The sequence below is a fragment of the Myotis myotis genome, unplaced genomic scaffold, assembly GCF_014108235.1.
Source record: "Myotis myotis isolate mMyoMyo1 unplaced genomic scaffold, mMyoMyo1.p scaffold_m19_p_1, whole genome shotgun sequence".
Lineage (NCBI taxonomy): Eukaryota > Metazoa > Chordata > Mammalia > Chiroptera > Vespertilionidae > Myotis > Myotis myotis.
In genome coordinates, this window is record NW_023416313.1 from 202869481 (window position 1) to 202888715 (window position 19235).

The 19235-nt window shown below is 44.7% G+C and overlaps 2 protein-coding genes across 2 annotated transcripts; both read left to right on the forward strand.

Annotated features, from left to right (window-relative positions):
• The first annotated feature begins 371 nt into the window (after nt 1–371).
• ACOT4 (acyl-CoA thioesterase 4) lies at nt 372–4451 on the forward strand. The gene is made up of 3 exons (XM_036312460.1): nt 372–1067; nt 2272–2474; nt 3511–4451. Exons 1-3 carry the CDS (start codon nt 593–595, stop codon nt 4114–4116), a joined length of 1284 nt encoding a protein of 427 aa, XP_036168353.1. The 5' UTR covers nt 372–592; the 3' UTR covers nt 4117–4451.
• Nucleotides 4452–10126: 5675 nt separating this feature from the next.
• On the forward strand, nt 10127–16052 carry LOC118657827 (acyl-coenzyme A thioesterase 6-like). The gene is made up of 3 exons (XM_036312475.1): nt 10127–10747; nt 11150–11352; nt 14323–16052. The coding sequence occupies exons 1-3, from the start codon at nt 10291–10293 to the stop codon at nt 14923–14925; spliced, it is 1263 nt and encodes a 420-aa protein (XP_036168368.1). The 5' UTR covers nt 10127–10290; the 3' UTR covers nt 14926–16052.
• The last annotated feature ends 3183 nt before the right edge of the window (nt 16053–19235 follow it).

The following is a 19235-nucleotide window of genomic DNA, read 5'->3' on the forward strand; positions in this document are numbered from 1 at the left end:
GGGCTGAAAGTGGCCGCTGCGGTGGTGGCCTTGGTGCTCCTGGATCTCAACGCTTGGTTATGCGGGTATGTTCGGGGGTGGGGGTGGGGGGGTGGGGGGGTGTGTGGAAATTTATGGAACTGATCTGAGCGTGTTTTAGAATCCAAGAAGAGTTTTTCTTTTTTTAGTTACCCTCTCCGGTAGGAGGGGCTGGAATTCTTGGAATTCTGCCTCAACTCATTCAGTGCTGGCTTCACCAGGAATCTACTGCCCAGCAACTTCCACAGGTGAGGGTGGCTGGAACTGAGAAGCATCCGCCGGGTGGGGCGCCACGCCCGGACCTCAAGGCGCCCCTGCGCCCCCCGTCCCGCCCCGCCCCCCGGAGCAGGAGAGCCGCCGGTGCTTTTAGCTCGGAGGAGTCGAGTCCCCGGCCCGCGGTCCCCGGCTCTGAAGAGACCAGACTTCCCCGCAGATGACCGAGCCGCCCGCCGCCCCTGGAGCCTGAGAGCTGATCCCGTCCGACCTCCCGGCGCGCTCCCGCCGGCTGCAACGGGGTTCCGGCCCGGCCTGCGCGTCCCCGCTCGCCGTCCGGACAGCGCAGCGCGCGGCCAGAATGGCGGCGACGGCGACGGTGATGGTGACGGTGACGGTGGAGCCCGCGGGTCGCTGCCGCTGGGACGAGCCCGTGCGAATCGTGGTGCGCGGCCTGGCGCCGGAGCAGCGGGTCACGCTGAGATCGTCCCTGCGCGACGAGAGGGACGTGCTCTTCCGGGCCCACGCGCGCTACCGCGCCGACGCTGGCGGCGAGCTGGACCTGGCGCGCGCGCCCGCGCTGGGCGGCAGCTTCGCGGGGCTGGAGCCCATGGGGCTCTTCTGGGCGATGGAGCCTGAGAAGCCTTTTTGGCGGTTTGTGAAGCGGGACGTGCAGACGCCCTTCGCCGTGGAGCTGCAGGTGCTCGATGGCCACGAGCCTGACGGAGGGCGGCTCCTCGGCCGGACGGTGCACGTGCGCGACTTCCTCGCCCCCGGGGTGCGGCGGCAGCCGGTGCGCGCGGGCCGGGTGCGCGCCACGCTCTTCCTGCCGCCAGGTGAGCCCGGGTTGCAGCGGAGATGCGCCAGCAGGTGCGCTTGGCCCTTAGTGGTTGCTGTACTGCGTTAGGAGAGTTTGGCATTTGACTAAATAAGTGGCCGCACAACCAAAACAAGAATGTTTTGATGTTAGGCTCTGAGCTATGTACTTCGTTTGCATAATCTCATTTAATTTATATGATATCCCAATGAGGTGGGTACTGTTATGCAGATTAAAAAAAAAAAAAAAGCCGGATCAGGGTCGGTAGGTATGTTGTCCACTTTGCTATGAACTCCTCTACAGGTCTCTCAGCATCAGCCGTACAGGTCTCCGCAAAATGATGGTCAAGGAAGCTATTGCCATGTCACCCTTCCCTAGTGGCCTGGGTACACTGGACCTCGCCTCCGTTTCACATTCCTCTCTACCACAGAGCACACTTCAGACTTTCCTGCCTTCTTCGCCTAAAATCATCTCTAGGTATTTCTTTCCTCGATCTAAATAGACAGCTGAAATATGAATGCACAACAAAAAAAGCCAAGGGTTGATGCAATACAACACAAAATTTTGTTTAAAGATTCTTTTTTTAAAAAAAAATTTTTTTAAATATATATTTTATTAATTTTTTTTACAGAGCGAAAGGGAGAGGAATAGAGAGTTAGAAACATCGATGAGAGAAAAACATCGATCAGCTGCCTACTGCACACTCCCTACTGGGATGTGCCCGCAACCAAGGTACATGCCCTTGACCGGAATTGAACCTGGGACCTTTCAGTCGTAGGCCGACGCTCTATCCATTGAGCCAAACCGGTTAGGGCTAAAAAAAATCTTTTTATTGATTTCAGAGAGAGGAAGGGAGAGGGAGAGATAGAAACATCAATGATGAGAATCATTGATTGGCTGCCTCCTGCTGGATCCCCAGGAATTGAGCCTGCAACCCAGGCATGTGCCCTTAGATTCTTGATTCTATGTCTACTTCTCTTGCAGATAATTTATCATAGAATCATATGAAGGGTAAAATCATCAATGAGAAGGTACCCTGTGGGTTTTCCTTCCCCTAAGGACCTTCCTTTCCTTTTCAGTAGTGATTCAGGGAGCTGTTTTCTTCCCTTTGGTTCACATGAACTCACTAAATAATTTAGAAAGATGCCTAAAAGGAAAGCAAAATAATACAATACTACAATAAATAATACAATACCTTCCTTTTATAATATTCCCTTCTCTAGGACCTGGACCTTTCCCCGGGATCATTGATCTCTTTGGTGTTGGAGGGGGCCTGTTGGAATATCGAGCCAGCCTTCTGGCTGGCCATGGCTTTGCCACAATGGCTCTAGCTTATTACGGCTTTGAAGATCTCCCCAAGGAATTCGACAGCAGAAATACGGACTACTTTGAAGAAGCCCTGTGCTACATGCTTCAACATTCTCAGGTTCTCCTAATGTTCTTTATTGTATCATTCTCTCTCCACATATCTCCAGAAGGTATCACTTTGCACGCATTTGTGCCAGTGATACTCTTCTGATGGTGCTCTACTCTTCTTTCACAGAGATTTCTTTTGGAGACTCCTTGACTTTATGTGCCTAGTTCCACTTTCTCTGTCAGATGGAGTCACAATGCAGAATTAACCATAAAATACATGTGAGATTTTATTTAAAGGAATTATTTAGTAATATTAAAATTCCTATTGTTATGGAGCTTCTGATTTGTTAGTTTTGCATACTTGTTTTTTAATCTTTTTCTGACAACAGAGTATGTTCTCAGATTTTGATCAGAATTTGCCCACCCATTTCAGAAACTAAGAACTACTGAAATCTCACTTTGTTTGTATAAAGTTAATCATTTACTGACATATTTTGATGGGGTCTGATAAATGATTCACTTCTTGAAACAGAACTTGGTTCCACGCAGTTAGATACCCAGGCATGTTGAGACATTGGCCATGCCCACCTAAACTTGACAGGCTCCATGACTCAGCATTCTCTAATGGACAATCGATTCTCTGGAATGTGTGTAACCAATTCCCAAACTTGCCAGTGAGTTAAAGATGTGTTTGCTGTGTGTCCAGCCAGATATTCTTTTTTTTTTTTTTAATATATTTTATTGATTTTTTACAGAGAGGAAGGGAGAGTGATAGAGAGTTAGAAACATCGATGAGAGAGAAACATCGATCAGCTGCCTCCTGCACATTTCCTACTGGGGATGTGCGCACAACCAAGGCACATGCCCTTGACCGGAATTGAACCTGGGACCCTTGAGTCCGCAGGCCAACGCTCTATCCACTGAGCCAAACCAGTTAGGGCCAGATATTCTTTATTATGTGGGAAGAAACTCCTATCAGCTTAGTTTGATTCTCTTGTGCCCAGTTCACATATTACATCTAGCGGCACATCTAGTTGCATTTAGAAAAACATTTTTCTATTGGGTAGGTTCTTGACTCTTGACTCTTCTCCCTTCTTTTCTTCCAGGTAAAAGGCCCAGGCATTGGCCTTCTGGGCATTTCTTTAGGGGCTGATATTTGTCTCTCCATGGCCTCATTTTTGAAGAACATCTCAGCTACAGTTTCCATCAATGGATCTGGGTTCAGTGGAAGCAAAGCCATATGCTACAAGGATACTTGCATCCCACCACTGGGCCATGACCTGAGGAGAATCAAGACACATTTTTCAGGCCTCCTGGACATTGTGGATATACGGAATGATATTGTAGGAGGGTGTGAAAACCCCAGCATGATTCCAATAGAGAAGGCCCAGGGGCCTATCCTCTTCATCGCTGGTCAGGACGACCATAACTGGAGGAGTGAGTTATATGCCCAAATAGCCTCTGAACGGCTACAGACCCATGGGAGGGGAAAACCTCAGATCATCGCCTACCCTGGCACTGGGCATTACATTGAGCCGCCTTACTTTCCCATGTGCCCAGCTTCCCTGCACAGATTACTGGAAAAGCCTGTGGTCTGGGGTGGGGAGCCCAGGGCTCATTCTAAGGCCCAGATAGATGCTTGGAAGCAAATTCTGGCCTTTTTCTGCACACATCTTGGAGGTACCCAGAAAGGAGCTTCCCCCAAATTGTAATGCATTGGTTTGTTGTTGACATGAGAGATACAAGTCCAAGTCTAGTGTTTAATAATCATACGGGAATAAATTGTTCCCTGAATCATATTAACTTCATGTCATTGGTATTAATGTTATATTTTGGGTAACTTTTTTGAATGTTATTTTTTCACTAATTTTACTAATGTAGCACATGCCTATTGTAGAAGATTCAATTAAAGATATACAACAAAGCCCTCCTAGCCGGTTTGGCTCAGTGGTTCAATTCTGGTCAAGGGTATGTACCTTAGTGGCAGGCTCCTCCCCGGTACTGTAATAATATTAAACAATAATAAACATACTATATATGTTATATATGTGAGATCATATAATATTTGTCTTTCTCTGACTTATTTCACTTGCATAATACTCTCTAAGTCCATCTATGCTGTCGCAAAAGGTAAGATTTCATTCTTTTTTATGGCTGAGTAATATTCCATTGTATATATGTACCACAGCTTTCTAATCCACTCCTCTGCTGATGGACACTTCGGTTGCTTCTATATCTTGGCTATTGTAAGTAATGCTGCAATGAACAAAGGGTGCATATATTCTTTCGAATTAGTGTTTGGCTTTCTTCAGCTATATACCCAAAGGTGGAATCAAGAAGTGTTGACAGCCCTAGCTGGTTTGGCTTAGTGGATAGAGTGTGGGCCCAGAGACTGAAGGGTTCTGGGTTTGATTCTGACCAAGGGCACATGCCAGGGTTGCGGTCTTGATTCCCAGTAGGGGGCATGCAAGAGGCAGCCGATCAATGATTCTCTCTCATCATCAATGTTTCTATCTCCCTCTCTTTTCCTCTTTGAAAGCAATAAAAATACATTTTTAAAAAAAGAATTGTTATTTTACCAGAATGATAAAAAAAATAATACAAACCATAAAATGAAGTAATTTTCTGAGACTGGTGAGTTGAGAGACAACTTAAAAGTCAGGTACCACTTCAGTGTATCATGTATATTAGAGGAGAGAATTTTTGTGATCTAACATTGTAGATATAGTACCTTATTATTAAACAATAATAAACATGCTTCCCTTCAGTGTTTTTCCATCTTTATTCACTATACCCTACAGGAAAAAATACATTTTACATCATGACCTAGGACATACACCCTTGTATGTATGCTTATTTTTTATTTTGTTTCGTGTGTTTTTTTCTTTTTTGTATGTATGTTTATAATCTAAATTATTAAATCACATAAAACACACCTTAATTCAAGACCATTCAAAACTTGGTATATAAACTACATAAACTAGAATCAGGAAACAATTCATTTCCATAGTTTATAATCTGTATTGCCTAAAGGCAATTATCTAAAATTATGAGTATAAATGAAATTAATATTACTACTGGAGACAATATATTACTCCACACAGCAAAATGCATTCAGGAGAAGCAAAAAAGACAGGTGATTCCTGATTACCAATTTTCTTCCTCTTTCTCTCCTATACCCATCAGTGAGACCTGATGATATTACTACTTCCTTCCTCAGACTGTCTCCTCCATACCTAAAGCAAAGCCATGCTTCAGTTTGGGCACTCTTTTTAACTCCTACCTGGTCTCACAGTTTAATCTTTTCCCAAATCATCTTCACTCTGATGCCAAAGTAATTTTTCTAAAATACAATTCTGATCATGTATGCTTATCTAATTAAAATCTCAATGATCTGCCTCCTGCTCCTCTTAGCCACATCTCTTACTGTTCCTCTTAAAACAGTACACTCTCAACATGTCAAACTTCTTGCCTTTACATAAGCTGTCCTTCTGTAAATCTCTCTCTGACCCACAACATGTGCTATTGACCATTCTGTCCCTGGTTCCCCAGTCTATGTTATATGTACCTGTGTATAGCAGCTACTATAACATGTTTGGACTTACCACTTATGGGTCAGTTTCCCCTCTACACTGTGAGATTCCTACAGATATAAAAGGTCTCATTTATTTTTTTAAATCCCTAGCATCTAGTACATAGTATCAATGTATTTGTCTCAAATTGATTTTTTTAAAGTATATTGTTAAGAGATTGAAAAGACAATCATAGACTGTGGGAAAATATCTCTGCAAAACACATATTTCATTAAGGACTGGTATCCAGAATACACAAATAACTTAAAACTCAACAACAGGAAAACAAACAACCCAATTAAAAAACAAGCACAAGTCTGAGTGGCATGGCTCAGTGGTGGAGTGTCGACCTAAGAACCAGGAGGTCAGGGCACATGGGTGGGTTGCGGGCTTGATCCTCACTGTAGGCTTGCAGGAGGTAGCCCATCAATGATTCTCTCTCATCCTTGATGTTTCTATCTCTCTCCCTTCCTCTCTGAAATAAATAAATATATTTTAAAAACAGGCATAAGATTGGACCCCTCATGGCAAATAAGGTCATGAAGCCCTAGTTGGTTGTTTAGTGGTTGTTTAGGCCTGTGGACTGAAGGGTCTGGGGTTCTATCTGGTCAAGGGAATGTACCTCAGTTGCAGGCTCCATCTCCAGCCCTGGTCAGGGTGTGTGCAGGAAGCAACCAATCGATGTGTCTCTCTCACATTAATGTTTCTCTCTCTGTCTCTCCTCCTCCCTTCTACTCTCTAAGGGCAACAGAAACTCATTCATTGTTAATAGGAACTCAAAATGGTATAACCACTTTGGAAGACAGTTTGGCATACTCTCACCATATAATCCAGCAATTGCATTTCTTTGTATTGACCCAAAGGAGTTGAAAATTCATGACCACACAAAGACCTGCACACAGATGTTTATAGCAGCTTTATTCATAATTGCCAAAACTTGGAAGCAACCAAGATAGCTTTTAATAGATCAACGAATAAACAAATGGAGGTACATCCATAAATTAAATATTATCCTATACAATAAAAGGCCAGCAGCCGTAACAGCATAACGACTACAACGACCGATCGACCAGTCGCTATGAGGTGCATTGACCACCTCTTGGTCCCTCCCCCCAGCCCACAGGCTCCAATCGCTGGATGATCAACGGGGAACCGGGGTGGGTGGTGGCAGGGCGGGACTGGGGACTGGCGAGCGGGCGGAAGATGGCCCTGGTCGCAGGCTAGGCCTAGGGACCCTACCCGCGCACCATTTTGTGCACTGGGCCTCTAGTTCATTAGTAAAAAGAAATGAGCTATCAAGCAGCAAAAAGACATGAAAGAAACTTAAGTGCATATTGCTAGCGAAAGAAGCCAATCCAAAAAGGCTATATACTATAGGATTCCAACTATGTGATATTCTGGAAAAGGCAAAACTGTGGAGACAGCAAAAAGATTAGTGGTTGCCAAAGACTTGGGGAGGAGGAAGGAAGGGAGGGAGGAATAGATGGAACATACAGGAATTTTGAGAGTGAAACTATTCTGTGTATACTGTAATGGTGTATATACATCATTACACATTTGTTAAAACTCATAGAATGTACAACACGAAGAGTGATCCCTAACATAAACTATGGACTCTAGTTAATGATAGTGTATCAATATTAGCTCATCAAATAACAAATTGTCACATTTATGCAAGATGTAAATGATGGGGGAAAGTATCTGTGTCTATGAGCGGGTTTGTGTGTGTGTGTGTGTGTGTGTGTGTGTGTGTGTGTGTGTGTGTGTGTGTTTGTTGTTTTGCTTCATCTCTTCACCTTTTTTACCAAGCTCCTAACCCCCTTCCTCTCTAACAGCTGTCAGTTTGTTTTCTGTATCTATGAGTCTATTTCTATTTTGTTTGTTTATTTTGTTCATTAGATTCCACATATAAGTGAAATTTTATGGTATTTGTCTTTCTCTGACTGGCTTATTTCACTTAGCTACCTGGCCAGGGCTGTTTCCACTTATTTGTATCTTTTTCAATTTCTTTCTTCAGTGTCTTATAATTTTCCAAGTACAGGTCTTTTATATTATTGGTTAAATTTATTCTAAGGGCCCTGACTGGGTAGCTCAGTTGATTAGAATATCGCCGTGGTATGCCAATGCTGCGGGTTCAACCTTCAATCAAGGAACATAAAAGAAGCAACTAAGAAATGCATAAATATGCAAAACAACAAATCTCTCCCTCCCTTCCTCTTTCTAAAGTCAATCAATAAAAAAAATTTATCCCATTGCATTTTTTCTGATAGTTCATTATTGGTGTATAAAAATGCATCTGGATATTTATTATGTCTCCTGATACTTTACTGAATTCATTTATCAGTTTAAATAGTTTTTTGGTGGAATCTTTAGGGTTCTATATATACTATATTATCATGTTATCTACAGTTATTGTGCTGGTGGCTGCAGCGGCCCCCGTAAATTTTTTGGAAGCAGTGTGTTTCTATATGGAGGACAGCCTGAAACACTTTTTATTTAAAATATATATATGGCCGAAACCGGTTTGGCTCAGTGGATAGAGCGTCGGCCTGCGGACTGGAGGGTCCCGGGTTCGGTTCCGGTCAAGGGCGTGTGCCTGGGTTGCGGGCATATCCCCAGTGGGAGATGTGCAGGAGGCAGCTGATCGGTGTTTCTCTCTCATCGATGTTTCTGACTCTCTATCTCTCTCCCTTCCTCTCTGTAAAAAATCAATAAAATATATTTTTTTAAAAAATAAATAAAATAAAATATATATATGTATATATATTATTTCAGAGAGTCAGGGAAAGGGAGAGAGACAGAAATATCAATGATGAGAATCATTGATCAGCTGCCTCCTGCACGCCCCCTATGGGGGATTGAGCCCTCAAACGGGGGCATGTGCCCTTGACCAGAATCAAAGCCGGGACCTTTCAGTCCTCAGGCTGATGCTCTATCCACAAAGACACACCAGCGTGGGCCAGCCTGAAACACTTTAAACAACAGGTGTTTAAAATATGTTGCAGGGAACAGCCGGGAAGAAGTCAATGGTGGTGGTGGGGGGGGGGGGGCGGGACACACATATGTAATACTTTCAACAATAAAGAATTTAAATTTAAAAAAATATGCTGCAGCAATTACTGAAGGAGGTGGACTGGGGAAAGCTCTCGGAACTCTGAGACTGGGGACCTCATCTGATATCTTTTTGTCCAGTTTATAAAATGTATTGAGCCTTCATTTGCTGGGCATCTTCCATGCGCTCCATCTACCGTTCTCCACCCTGCTTTATACCCACGTAGGCTGAGCTGTATGGTTAGGTTCAGCCAAAGAGCACAAGTGGCTACTTTGAAAACTCACAAGATACCCAAGGGCAAGAGGAGAGTGAGGTCACAGTTTTCATTCTCACCACTCCTGCCACCTCACCATGGGTGCCTGCCTCCCTCTATGCTACACCCATGGCAGGCAGCCCTCTTCCCTTGAGCCTTCAGACCCAAGGCTCTGCGCCAAACCATTTTTTTTAACCTTGCCCATTTCTTTGCAAATAGTGCCTTTCTGAAACGCTCCTCAAATTACCCAATTTGAAAGTGCCACTTTTTTTCCTGCCAGTAGTCTGATACAACTCAACCCTGACACTGCGCGTGACCAGAACTGTGATCGTCACCCAAAAAACTTTTACAGATAAGGAAACTGGAGTCACGGGCTTAATTACGTAGCTAGATGAAAATCAACACACTATTAAAAGGAGCAGGGCCAGCCTGGAACCCAGGGAGGTCTTACCCCATAAACAGCTACCCGCTCTGGAAGCCGCTTTACGGACCCTTCGCGCTGGGGAAAAGGCTTGGTAAAGGACTCAGGGATCAGGGAGGGATTAGGACTATGCTTCTCCACTGATCCCCTTAATTACTAGTTACACAGATTTTAGACTGTGCCGGAGGTGGACGTCCCTAACCGCACCCCGCCCCTTGTTCAAAGGTCAACTGTGCACATCAGAGAAGCTTTTTTAGAAGTCCAGACTCCTGGAATGTTCCATATCTTTCCCAATCCTTTAACTCTCAGCGGTCTTTGTACTTCTGTTTCAACACTCACCACATTGGATTGCAGGGTTAGTAATTAACTCTTAGCAGAGACTTTATCCTATTCAGGCACTCGTGCATGTGCACAAAATCTAGAAGACTTCACACAGCGGCTTAGAAGGTGTCAACAAGCCAGCCAGCCCGGTGGCACGCAGTGAGCGCAAGGGGTCCAATAGCGGCTGATCCCCAGGGAGGTGAAGGGACGCCAGGCCCCGCCCTCGACTCCACCGAGCCAGGCCGCCCCTGCTTCTCCAAGACCGAGATGGCCGCAACCGTGACGCTGGAGCCCGCGGGCCGTAGCTGCTGGGACGAGCCCGTGAGCATCGTGGTGCGCGGCCTGGCCCCCGAGCAGCGAGTGACGCTGCGCGTGTCCCTGCGCGACGAGAAGGGCGAGCTCTTCCGGGCCCACGCGCGCTACCGCGCCGACGCCGGCGGCGAGCTGGACCTGGCGCGCGCGCCCGCGCTGGGCGGCAGCTTCGAGGGGCTGGAGCCCATGGGGCTCTTCTGGGCCATGGAAGCGGAGAAACCTTGGGGTCGACTGGTGAAGCGGGACGTGCAGACGCCTTTCGCCGTGGAGCTGGAGGTGCTCGATGGCCACGAGCCCGAGGGCGGGCGCCTCCTGGGCCGGACGGTGCACGAGCGCGATTTCCTTGCGCCCGGGGTGCGGAGGGAGCCGGTGCGCGCGGGCCGGGTGCGCGCCACGCTCTTCCTGCCGCCAGGTGAGCCACCAGCTCCCGTGGCTATTCTGGAGGGTTGGGTGGAGTGCGAGACCCTACTGACCTCTTGCCTGGCCTGGGAACCACGTGATGGTGGCACTGACCAAAATTGGTCCCCGCGCTCCCGAGTCTGTTGTGGATTCTGGGTGGAAGTTTTTCTTCAAGTGTAATGGCACTTCCTGAGGCCCTGGCGCTCAGGCATGTCCCCAGGTGAAGAAGGACCAACTATCTGTATTTATATTAATATAATATATTTAAGTTAAATTAAAAAGGATCCTTCTTCCACCAACCCCCACACCCCAACTTTCCTTGTTTCAGAACTTCTCTTTCCTGATTGCCAAAATCTGAAACCCAAGAATGTCTTTTGAGAGTCTAAAGCTCCTTGTGTTTTGTGGTACCCTCTAGGTGCAGGGCCCTTCCCTGGGATCATTGATCTGTTTGGAAGTGGTGGTGGCCTTTGTGAATACAGGGCCAGCCTCCTGGCCAGACATGGTTTTGCTGTGCTTGCTCTGGCTTACTTCAGATTTGAAGATCTCCCGGAAAGTCTGAATGTTGTGCACTTGGAGTACTTTGAAGAAGCTGTGGACTTCATGCTGCAGCATCCAAAGGTGGGTTCTGGTGCTCCTGTGAATGCAGGGGAGAAGCAGAACAGACACAGGGCTGGATCCAAAAGGCCCACCAGGACACTTGGGGGCTGGAAGTATGGCATGAGACACAAAGGCTCCTTCAGGAGTTTTATTAAAAGGATTATTATTTCCATTTCTACCCATCTCTTTCTAATTCCTTGAGAGTTGACTGTTTAGTTTCCTTTAATTCTTTTTTTAAAAAATCCTCTCCCAAGGATATGTTTATTGATTTTAGAGAGAGGAAGAGAGAGAGAGAAACATTAATGTGAGAGAGAAACATCCATTAGTTGCCTCCTGTACACTCACAGACCAAGGATTGAACCTGCAACCTGGGTATGTACCCTGACCAGGAATGGAACCTGCAAAACCTTTTGGTGTATGAGACAATGCTCCAGTCAACTGATTCCCCCGCCCCCCGGCAGGGCGTTCCCTTTAATTCTTGACCATAATTCAAAGAACTGGACTAAAAAGTGACTAACCTTGAGTTCTGGTTTTATATCTACTACCAAGAAGCCTTATGATCCTGAATAAGGCAGTTGCCCTCTCTAGGATTCAGTTTTTCTCATGTATAAGATTAATGTAAATGTGTAGAAGAAAAACTTTGACTAGAAAGAGAGACATCTTTGAGACAATTGGTGACATTTGAATGGGGACTGTGTATTTGATGATATTAAGGAATCATTATGCATTTTGTTAAGTGTGATAATGATATTAGGGTTTTGCAGAGAAAGTTCTTATCTGATAGTGGAAAAAATGAATTAAAATATTTTGGTAGTGATAATAAAGAATCGATACTCTTTGCTACTATCTGAACTTAGAGACCCACACATTTTAATGTTAAGGAATAAGATAATCTACAAGGTCTGTAGGATGATTTAACTCTGCTAAAATTCATGGACTGGTCTTTTAGCAAAGCTGCTAAAACCTAGATGGTCTTGAACTGTGATGATTGGTTTATTTAGGGGACATAAGGCCCCAGAAAAAAGAAGAGAACAGTATCCAGTGGTCGGCAAACTCATGAGTCAACAGAGCCAAATATCAACAGTACAACAATTGAAATTTCTTTTGAAAGCCAAATTTTTTAAACTTAAACTATATAGGTAGGTACATTGTTATTAACTTAATTAAGGTACTCCTAAGGCTTAGGAAGAGCCACACTCAAGGGGCCAAAGAGCCGCATGTGGCTCGTGAGCCGCAGTTTGCTGACCACTGGTATATACTATTAGTTCTGCCCTCAAACCTAGGCAAAAGGGGGTTCTTCCTTGGGCCCTTTGTTTTGGATGACCACACTGTGGCCTTTCTTTGGTGCATCTCTGCCCACATGGTAAGGAGTCCAAGGGACCAAGGGAATGTGTTCACCAGGAACCTATGTGGCCCCTCGCTCACTATGCCCTTGGGATCTTGAACCCCAGAATTCTCTGCCAAACTGCAGTTTCTGCTTTCAGGCCCAATGCCTCTCCTTGGGGCCTTTTTTTTTAAGGGAGAGGGAGAGAGATAGAAGCATCAATGCTGAGAGAGAACCATTGAATGGCTGCCTCCTGCTTGCCTAGCCCCACACTGGGGATGGAGCCCGCAACCAGGGCATGTGTCCTGACTGGGAATCGCACCGTGACCTGGTTCATAGGTCAGTGCTCAACCACTGAGCCACACCAGCCAGACTTTAAATTTGTTTTATTTTATTAATCCTCACCCAAGGATATTTTTTCATTGATTTTTAAAGAGAGTGGAAGGAAGTGGGAGAGACAGAGAGAGAAAGAAGCATCGATGTGAAAGAGACACATCGATTGGTTGCCTCCTGTACGCCCCCCAGCCAGAGCCAGAGATTGAGCTTGCAACCAAGGTATGTGCCCTTGAATAAAATAGAACCTGTGACCCTTCAGTCTGCAGGCTGACGCTCTATCCACTGAGCCAAACTGGCCAAGGCTCAGGGTCTTTCAATGTTGATACACCAAGGCTTTAAACATATTGGTTGGGTTGTTCACACGTGTGTGAAAGGCCCCTCAAGTTGCATGATGGAGCTAGGGGTGGAAGAGAAGAGCAGTGGGCCAGGGACCAGGGATTGGGGTCAGGCCTGGCTCTCCCCTATGTCATGTTCCAGTACAAAACTCCAGTGAGCCCTAACCGGTTTGGCTCAAAGGATAGAGCGTCAGTCTGCAGACTCAAGGGTCCCAGGTTCGATTTCGGTCAAGGGCATGTACTTTGGTTGCAGACACATACCCAGTAGGGAGTGTGCAGGAGGCAGCTGATCGATGTTTCTCTCTCATCGATGTTCCTAACTTTCTATCCCTCTCCCTTACTCTCTGTAAGAAATCAATAAAATATATTTTTAAAAAAACAAAAAACTCCAATGAGTTCCAAGATTTTAAATTTGAACCTTGTAAATTGTTATGGAGGCATGTTATCAAGGTAGGAGAAAAGAATAGATTTTATTTAATAGTTTGTTCATTTGATATTTAACTTTTAAATATTTAGGTATAGGGTGAATGGCTCTCTGTGTGTATTCTTAACCCAGACCCCATAGATATTAGTGGAAGGCCTGTGTACTAGGAAATCAATTAATTTGCTTATTAGAAGACACTTTTGAACCTTGTAGATTGTTGCATAAAGAAGGAAAGCAAGTGCCGAAACCGGTTTGGCTCAGTGGATGGAGCGTCGGCCTGCGGACTGGAGGGTCCCGGGTTCGATTCCGGTCAGGGGCATGTGCCAGGGTTGCGGGCGCATCCCCAGTGGGAGATGTGCAGGAGGCGGCTGGTCGATGTTTCTCTCTCATCGATGTTTCTGACTCTCTGTCTCTCTCCTTTCCTCTCTGTAAAAAATCAATAAAATATATTTAAAAAAAAAAAAGAAGGAAAGCAAGTGACACTTGAGAAAACTGCCTGGAGAATATAGAATCACTGTTTATGCCCTCTATTTATGAATTCTAAGCTTATTCTCTCTCTCTCTCCTCATCAGGTGAAAGGCCCTAGTGTTGGGCTTCTTGGATTCTCCAAAGGAGGTGACTTGTGTCTCTCAATGGCCTCTTTCTTGAAGGGCATCACAGCCACTGTGGTTATCAATTCCTGCGTGGCCAACACAGTAGCTCCCCTGCATTACAAGGATATGATTATTCCTGATCTCGGCAGCGACCTAGGGAAATATACAACCACCGAGTCAGGCCTGTTCAATTTTATGAACATTTGGAATAATCCACTGGAAAAACCCTACCACCAAAGTCTTATTCCACTGGAAAAGGCCCAGGGACCCTTCCTGTTTATTGTTGGCATGGATGATTATAGCTGGAAGAGTGAATTCTATGCTCATATGGCCTCTGAACGGTTACAAGCCCATGGGAAAGACAGACCCCAGATACTCTACTACCCAGGAACTGGTCACTGTATCGACCCACCTTATTTTCCTCCTAGTAGAGCCTCTGTGCATGCAGTATTGGGCCTACCAATATACTATGGAGGTGAGTTAAAGGCTCATTCAAGGGCACAGGTAGATGCCTGGCAGCAAATTCAAACTTTCTTCCATAAACATCTCAATGGTAAAAAATCTGACAACAGCAAACTGTAACTTTACAATCATAGATGAGATACTATTAATAAAAATCCTACCCATGCGACATGTATTGGGTTTTCCAGAGCACCTAGGAATATTTTTGTAACAAAGCAACTACCTTGGCTTCCTTGTCAGGTCCTACAGGATGCTCAACCTTTGCAACCCTATTTTCTTCACTGCTTGGTCTACCCCTTTCTCCCCTGAACTTTATCCAATGTATAGGCTTAACCCTGATTTTATTTGTAAGAACAATCTTAACCTTAAGCAGGAGAAACATAAGAAGTGCTTGCCCAACTTTCAATTGCTGGCTTAGAGTTGGCCTTGTGTTCTTGTTCTGTGGACTGAGATTCCGTATTGCTAAGAGTCCCATATACACCTTGGGCCCTAACTGACCTTACCTGAGCTTTGGGAACCTGCCCACTCAAGTTCTTTAAGGAATGGAGTCTGCTTAACTCTTACCAGTACACATTCCTGAATGTGTGCTCAAGACTTGTTTTTGAATTCCCATTGGGACATCAATACAGTAGTACCCCCTTATCTGCAGTTTCAGTTACCTGTGATCAACAGTGGTCAGAAAATATTAAATGAAAAATCCCAGAAATGAACAACTCATATGTTTAAATTGCATGCTATTCTGAGTACCTCACTTCATCTCATCACATAGACATTGTGATTGCACATCTTCATAAGAAGGGCGAGTTCAGTACAATAAGGTATTCTGAGAGAGAGAGAGCAAGTTATAGTATAGTTATAGTATACTATAACTATACTATACTATTGTGAATAGTATACTATACTATTCACAAGTTATAGTATATTGTTATACTGGTAATTGTTCTATTTCATTAGTTATTATTAATCTTTTACTGTGCCTAATTGATAAATTTTATTATAGGTATGTATACATATATATATAGGAAAAAGTAGTACTGACTATATAGGGCTTGGTACTATCCATGGTTTCAGGCATCCACTGGGGGGTCTTGGAATGTATCCCCATGGACAAAAGGGGACTACTGTACTAAGCTTTGTTTTTTTAAAAAAATGTATCTTTATTGTTGAAAGCCTTACTGATGCCCCTCTTTCTCCCCTGTTGACCCTCCCTACCCTGCTCCTGCCCCCTCCCCAGGTCTTCACCAAACTATTGTCCGTGTCCATGGATTATGCATATATGCAAAGTGTTCCCCCCACCCCATATTTCCATACATAGTTATCACAGTATTATTGACTATATTCCCTATGCTGTATTTTACATCCCCTTGACTGTTTTGTAACTACCAATTTGTACATCTTAATCCCTTCACCTCTGAGCTTTGCTTTTATTTTATGAATGAGGCCCTAGATCTCAATTTCTTCTTACTGATAAAGTATACTTCACACATTTTGAATTACCTTCCAGCCTGAGGAGATATGCTCAAATAGTGCAGAGCTGCATGATGAGGACTCCTAGAAAGTTAAGGGTATGTTAGGGTCACATAATTGAGTCTCCATAAACCAAATTGGAGAGTTCAGATTTAAAATGATAAGAAATAAGGGACCATTTGTAAACATACTGATTTTTTTAAAAATTTATCTTTAATGTTGAAAGTTATATAGATGTACCCTTTTTTTTCCCCATTGACCCTTTCTAGCCCATCCCCTCCCCCACTCCAGGCCTTCACCACACTACTGTGTGTGTACATATTGGTTTTTTATTTTTTTATTATTTTTAAAATATATTTTATTGAGTTTTTTACAGAGAGGAAGGGAGAGGGATAGAGTTAGAAACATCAATGAGAGAGAAACATAGGTCAGCTGCCTCTTGCACACCCCCTACTGGGGATGAGCCCGCAACCAAGGTACATGCCCTTGACCGGAATCAAACCTGGGACCCTTCAGTCTGCAGGCCAACACTCTATCCACTGAGCCAAACCAGCTAGGGCTACATATTGGTTTTTTAAATGGCTGTCAGCAATTTTATTTTGAAGCTTAGTGGCTCAAAGCAGTTGAAGCCTAAAATTTAATTGGAGACACTTTAAAAAAGAAAATGACAAAAAAAACACACACAAATCAAAAAATATAACCAAATTCAGCCCTTTGTTCTGTTTTCCTTAGTGCTCCCAATACTTTTGAATGTACTTCATCAGATGAGAAAGGCCAAGGGGCCATTTCGGAAGCAAATGGATGTTTTTGTCAACCACCGATCACTTAAAAATATTTATATAAACTTGTTACATACTTCAGCAAGTTGAAAATCACAAGCTATTATGTACATTCATTTTACATTGTTTTAAAATATATATATACTAGAGGCCCGGTGCACAAAAATTTGTGCACTCGGGGGGTGGGGTCCCTCAGCCTGGCCTGTGCCCTCTCGCAGTCTGGGACCCCTTGGGGGATGACCACCTGCTGGCTTAGGCCTGCTCCCCAGGGGATTGGGCCTAAGCTGGCAATCAGACATCTCTCTGGCAGCCTGGGAGCCCTCAGGGGATGTCCACTTGCCAGCAGAGAGCAGGCCTAAGCTGCAGTCGGACATCCTTAGAGCTGCTGAGGAGGCGGGAGAGGCTCCCACCACTACCACTGTACTGGCAGCCATCAGCCTGGCTTGTGGCTGAGCAGAGCTCCCCCTGTGGGAGCACACTGACCACCAGGGGCAGCTCCTGCATTGAGCATCTGCCCCCTCGTGGTCAGTGTGTGTCATAATTACCAGTCATTCCCAGTCTTTCTGCTGTTAGGGTGAGTTTGCATATTACCCTTTTATTATATAGGATTTGTATTGATTTCAGAGGGGAAGGGAAAAGGAGAGAAAGATAGAAACATCAATGATATGAGAATTATTGATTGGCTGCCTCCTGCACGCCTCCCTACTGGGGATCGAGCCCGAAGCCTGGGCATGTGCCCTGACCCGGATCGAATTGGAATTGAACCGTTACCTCCGAGTTACCAGTGAGCCAGGCCAGTAGGGGGTTTAAGTGGTTTTGAACACTGGAAAGATAAAAGCTTGTGGAAGGCATTTTATTTTCTCAGATGGCACATGCAGAGATGCACAAAATCCAAAATTCATGGGCACTATAATGATGGTTTTGTGGTGCAGAAGTAAAAATATCTTGAGCTATTTTTCTAAAACTGGGGGATCAGCCACATATGTATGTATTCTCCAAAGCCAGAGAGCCTTAAACAGGGTTGTTGCGTGAGGCAAGGGAGGCCATTTGTATGGAAAAGCCAATGGAAAATGGGTGGGACAGGGTCTCAGGGAATCATCAGGATGGGGCTATCAGGGTAAGCCAAGTTGTTAGAGTCTCAGATATGGCTTGCCTGCCAGCTCTGTGGGGAGGGCTCAGCAAAGAATAATGGCCTCTGTCAGCACGTCTGTCTGGGAGAAAGCTGCCCTTCAGCTTTTGCCTTGCAGCCAGACAATTCAGTTCTTCCCAGGATGTCCCTGGCTCTTTTGAGCTGCTGCCCCAGCATTGGACCTCAGAGGGAGTGAGTCCAAGTAAGTCCATGTGCCAGCCCTTTAAGAGGAACTCCTGGGCCCAGCCTGAGTGCCTCAGTGGTTGAGTGTCAGACCTATGAACCAAGAGGTCATGGTTCAATTCCCAATTCCCCATCAGGGCACATGTCCTCGTTGCAGGCTCGGTCCCCAGTGAGGGGGGCATGCAGGGGAAAGCCAATCAATAATTCTCATCATTAATGCTTCTATCTCTCTCTCTCTGAAATTGTTGTAATGTACCCCATGAATCACACAAGGACAACTCAAGAAGTTGAATTAAAGAGTCACATTTATTGCAAATCCGGGACTATGAGGGGGCATTTCACTCTCCCAGATCTCATAGTGATAAGATGGCCGCAACACCAGATTTATATAGGCAACAATCACAAAGGTATTGATTACATCCCAGGGTTTGGAATGAGGAACCTGATTTGCAAAAAAGTAGTTTACAGAAGCAAAGCAGCATGTTATCTAAATCACAGTTTTGGGGTCTCCAGAACACTGAGTCAACAGGGACACGTTAACTGGAGCCCTCTGACCTTGGGATAATTGTGCTGTCCTTCCCAGGTAAAGGAAAATGTGCTTTCTAAGACCAGTATGACCACAATCAATGGGATATTCACAGTACCATCAATAGGGTATTCAATCAAATGGGATGATTTATATAATTCAGAAAATCAAAATAACTTTTCCATTGTTAAACAAAGCAAGTAAGTACAGAAGCCAAACAGCAGGGTTAAAGTTAAACTATAGTTTCTACCTGAGATGATTGCTACCATACCTCAAAATCAGTAAAAATATATTCATTTAAAAAAAGAAGAAGAAAAATGCCTGGAACTTCAGAGCCCTCTGTCCT